This window comes from Ictalurus furcatus, chromosome 27 (assembly GCF_023375685.1).
Source record: "Ictalurus furcatus strain D&B chromosome 27, Billie_1.0, whole genome shotgun sequence".
Lineage (NCBI taxonomy): Eukaryota > Metazoa > Chordata > Actinopteri > Siluriformes > Ictaluridae > Ictalurus > Ictalurus furcatus.
Window position 1 is genome coordinate 15,214,920 of NC_071281.1, and position 5,000 is coordinate 15,219,919.

A 5,000-nucleotide genomic window follows, 5' to 3' on the forward strand; every position below is an offset into this window, starting at 1 on the left:
TGCTCAGCAAGGATAAATAGTAACTTAATTTCAGCCCCGTGTTCCCTGACACAGCTCTCCAAGGACCGCCAGCACGGAGAGCATCAGCGCCTGCTCGGGATTCGATCAGAAACGTAGCTCCATCTGACAAAAACCATGTCTGAACTGTTTATTTTAAAGCAACCGCGTACCAGAGATCGGAGAAGGGCCGAAGCAATCACGCGATAACAGATCGACGAGTCGTTTCGGATTTTGAATGGAAGATAGTACTTGAAGTTTGACTTGTTAAGCACAGGAACGTTGCTGAGGTATGGAAAATCTGTAGACCAGACCTCATGAAAATGGGTTTCTAAAAGCTCTGCTCACTTCACAGTGCATTACGGCATTACAAACCAGATCGATCAAGGACCAGGCCCAAAGGGGCACGCACGATGAAACTCCTGCACATGCTAACGCCGGAATCTTGTAAGATCTCATAAAAAAAATTTTTTTTAAAAATGTAAAAAAAAAACGGAGGCGATCCTCCTGGTAGTGATTCGGTCTAGCCGTCTCTGCAGAGCTTCACAGCAACACACACTAAAGCGAGCGCTGCAGCTGGTGTGTGTTCACACAGGAACAGCTTTTGTCAGGAGTGAACCGAGAGGTCAATTTGGCTTCACACACACACACACACACAGGGGTACTGTGTTTTAAAGCAGACTCCAGAGAGGTCAGAGGTCAAATCGGTGTGTAGTATATGGGTGAAACAAAGCCGAGGGCAGGTGGTTCTCTTTAAGGAAACGTGTATGAGAACGAGTAAGTGTAGAGTCGGGGTGTGTGTGTGCTTAATCGCTGCTAAATCACGGCGGGCGTCTGCACACTTCTTCGCTTTGCTTTTGCTCAAGATCAGCTGTCAAGCGCAAACAGATACAACGGGTGAACATTTGGTGAGACCTGGTTCTAGAATGAAATGTCACACGGTGCGTCGTCATTAGCACAGCTATAAAACATTTCTCTGGGTAAAAGCTAGTGGAAGCATTTCGTACAGCATCTCATTCTCCTTAGATAAACGTACTGGCTTTATTCTCTCGATTGATCGGGGAAATGGCCTCTCGATCCAAGATACTCAACTACTGACTTATAGGGTTTTGGTTCAAATCTAAGAACTGGATCTCTGGGTTCTTACAGCTTTAAACTTAGTAGTAACAACAGATAAACAGACTGAATAAGATTAGCTAAGGATTGATTGGAAATTCGATGGGTAGTTAATCATTAGTTAATATGGAAACTTTTTAGATCCGATAAGAAATGCTGTTGAAAGATCAGTGTTCATCTTGATTTCAATTGGAAGTGTGTAATAAAATGTTCATAGCGGTAGATAGGAGGCCTTAACATATATACAGAACAGAACAATCTAGAACCCATAAGGATACATAAGGCTGTCCTTCTGTAGGTTTCCCTTTTAGAGACCCTAATCCAGACCCTAACCCTAGCTCCGAGTACAGTACAACTGTTTGGGGAAGGTGAAATCCGATTTATTCAATCCTATTTATTATTTATAGATCCTAACTATTCATAGAACCGCTGAAGAACCCAAAAGAAGGACGTATTTTTTAACGATAAGGGCATTTGTCTGGGCATCTGATAAGGGCATCTGTCTGGGCATTTTTATACACGGTATATTTCAGGGTATTGTCTAGATAATCGCGCTCTCCATAAGAACACCATCATTACAACACCACCTAAGGGAATATCTTTTGGAACGTCTTCATCGCTCCGGTACAGATCCAGAGACTTGTAGAATCTGTTCTGACAGCTCAGGATTGTCGAATGCCCTACTAAGACACTTTAGGCTCTTTTTTTTTTTTCCCCCCTTTAATTCGTCATGTGTACGTATTCAAAGCTTCTCTGGGTGATGATTTTAACCGCACTGTAATGTTGAAAAACTACAACACTGACTTGTTACGAAAAAGAGTCATGTCACGTTCTGGATTACTTTCTCACACTACCCTGCTGTTACACACTGTTCTTTCAGTCCTTCACCTTCAGTCTTGGTCTCTCCAGGGCAACTGTAGCTGTAAACTGCGACAGGCGAATGAGGAACGAGGTTCTCATCGTGGTGCCATCCGACTGCCATCTTCCCCATTCCGTAATACGGCTCTTCCTTCAGCTGGCTCATGCTGGCCGGGTCCATGTAGTTAATGAGCGTGATGTTGAACCGGATCGGGCCGGACTCTGAAGTATGAGGAGACGAGCGGGAGCAGCCCTGTCCGCTATCCGAATCGTCTCCCGACTTCCTCTCTTCCTTCTCTTCGCACGTTCGATCCTTGGAACATCCTTCGCTTTGGGGCTTTTCTTTTCCTTCCTCCTCTTCTGATTCGCTGCGCTTGCGTTTGCTGGTCCGGCGGTTTTGATGCAGCTGCACGTCAGAGCAGAAGAACTGGTTCAGCTCCCATAAAGCCTTGCAGGCGGCTCTCAACCCGGTGTCACAGCAGGGTTTGTCTCCGTGGCCTTCGTTACGTCCCAGGCCCTCGTCTTCCTCACAGTGCCAGGGGATGGTGAAGAGACGGGTGTCCAGGTAGCGGTAGGTGCACCCGGGCTGGCCGACAAGGGCACGCGACACGGCCGTGAACACATCGCGCTCTCGCACACGCACCAGATCCCTCAGGAGGCAGCCTCGGTCACGCAGAGTGCTCAGCGCGGATTGAACACGCTCGTCCAGGCCCGGGGGAAGGCTGCCTGAGCGCCGCAACATCAGTCCCGAATAACTGGTGTCCCACTGCAGCACAACAAACATTAACATCAATAAACAATAACAATAAATAAGGCTGCTTATTAGATAACATAGATGACAGCCTTTATTTCTCACATAGATATTCCAGTACAGTGAAATTATTTAAAATAAAAAAAAGTACTTTTAAATCGATGAAGCAGCCACACCAGATCTTTGGTTCATAATGCATGATGCACTTAAGTAAGTATGTAAGTAAAGTACATAAGTATGTAAGTAAAGTGCATAAGTATGTAAGTAAAGTACATAAGTAAGTATGTAAGTAAAGTGCATAAGTATGTATGTAAGTAAAGTGCATACGTATGTAAGTAAAGTGCATAAGTATGTATGTAAGTAAAGTGATAAGTATGTAAGTAAAGTGCATAAGTAAGTATGTAAGTAAAGTGCATAAGTATGTAAGTAAAGTGCATAAGTAAGTATGCAAGTAAAGTACATAAGTAAGTATGTAAGTAAAGTACATAAGTAAGTATGCAAGTAAAGTACATAAGTAAGTATGTAAGTAAAGTACATAAGTAAGTATGTAAGTAAGTGCATAAATAAGTACACATGTAATATGTAAGCAAGTAAGTACATAAATAAGAAAGTACACAAGTAAGTAAGCATGTATGTAAATAAGTACATAAAGTACATAAGTATGTAAGTAACCATGTAAGTAATAAACAAGTAAATAAGTACATAAGTATGTACATAAATAAGTGCAAAAGTACACAAGTAAGCATGTATGTAAGTAAGTACATAAGTATGTACGTAAATAAGTGCAAAAGTACACAAGTAAGCATGTATGTAAGTAAGTACATAAGTATGTACGTAAATAAGTGCATAAGTACGTAAGTGTGTAAGGAAGTAAGTACATAAATAATTACATACGTATGTAAGTAAGCATGTATGTAAGTAAGTACATAAGTATGTACGTAAATAAGTGCAAAAGTACACAAGTAAGCATGTATGTAAGTAAGTACATAAGTATGTACGTAAATAAGTGCATAAGTACGTAAGTGTGTAAGGAAGTAAGTACATAAATAATTACATACGTATGTAAGTAAGCATGTATGTAAGTAAGTACATAAGTATGCACATAAGTACGTAAGTACATAAGTACTTAAGTATGTAAGAAAGTAAGCATATAAGTAAGCATGTAAGTAAGTAAGTAAGTAAGTGAGGAAGCACATAAATAAGTACATAAGTAGGTAAGCATGTAAGTAAGCATGCATGTAAATACATAAGTAAGCATGTGATTAAGTAAGCATGTAAGTACGCAAGTATATAAGTATGTGCATATGCATGCAAGTGCATGAGTAAATAAATAAATACATAAATGCCTACATGCATACATACATACATACATACATAAAATAAGCAGAAAGAAAAAATTCAATAAAAATGTATTTTTAAGATGAATTCAGATAAATAAATTAATAAAGACATTTAATAATAACTAAGCTCTAAAAGTGTTACGTAAATAAAAGAGATCTAAAACAAAAATGATAAACAGTGAATTTGCAGCTGACTAAGGTGTACGTTTAGTGACGGCTGTATGTTCACTTACGGTGCTCTGTTAATACATGGATGCTGTACTAGCACCACCGATACCTTAAATGTGGAACATGAGGAACATTAGACCCTTTTCCCACTCGGTGGTTGCAGCCTGGGCTAAACAGCCAAAAGGGGCGGAGCCATCAGATGTACTTTAAACGTGAGTGACGTGACAAATTAGGGGCAAAGAAGTCTGATTCAAGTACTCGAGTATATGATGTATAGTGTACCAATGCACCAGTTGAGACTAATGAGTTATTTGAATTCTTTGATATATTTTGATGAGTTATTAAGGAAAACAGATGCATGAGGTCGTGGGAGCAGAAGGACTCACTAGCTGCTGGAAGCCGGGATCAGAAGGAGACAGGAAGGGGATCTTCTGCTCGCCAAGTTCCTGTAGGAGCCGGCGCCTCTGCGTAGCACAAATACAACCGGCATATTACTAAAGCATAGTCATAACACTTTATACAGGTGCTCTTAATCATTTACGACATCATAACAGACATCCATTGAAAACACACTCTGCTTAATGAGATCTTCTAGAAACACTCGTTTTCTTTTATTCATGTTCATGATCTTCCTGCTGAGCACAAGGCATGGTGATTTTGAACAAAGCGTCGTACTCCTCTTATACCAAGAACACTAAGATTGTTCACTTATTCGTTACAAAGCTACGCATTTTTATCCATTTACACTTACATCTAATGATGTCCTGTCA

The 5,000-nt window shown here is 40.5% G+C and overlaps 1 protein-coding gene across 3 annotated transcripts in view; it reads right to left on the minus strand.

Moving 5' to 3' along the window:
• Nucleotides 1-5,000, minus strand: part of fto (FTO alpha-ketoglutarate dependent dioxygenase) — a 175,880-nt gene that overhangs the window by 140,070 nt on the left and 30,810 nt on the right. For all 3 annotated transcript variants that reach the window (XM_053617109.1, XM_053617107.1, XM_053617108.1), the window contains exons 2-3: nucleotides 4,617-4,694; nucleotides 2,002-2,737 (exon numbers count right to left, since the gene is read on the minus strand). In XM_053617109.1, the coding sequence (XP_053473084.1) occupies nucleotides 2,002-2,737; nucleotides 4,617-4,694 (814 nt within the window). The remainder of the gene's footprint in view (nucleotides 1-2,001; nucleotides 2,738-4,616; nucleotides 4,695-5,000) is intronic.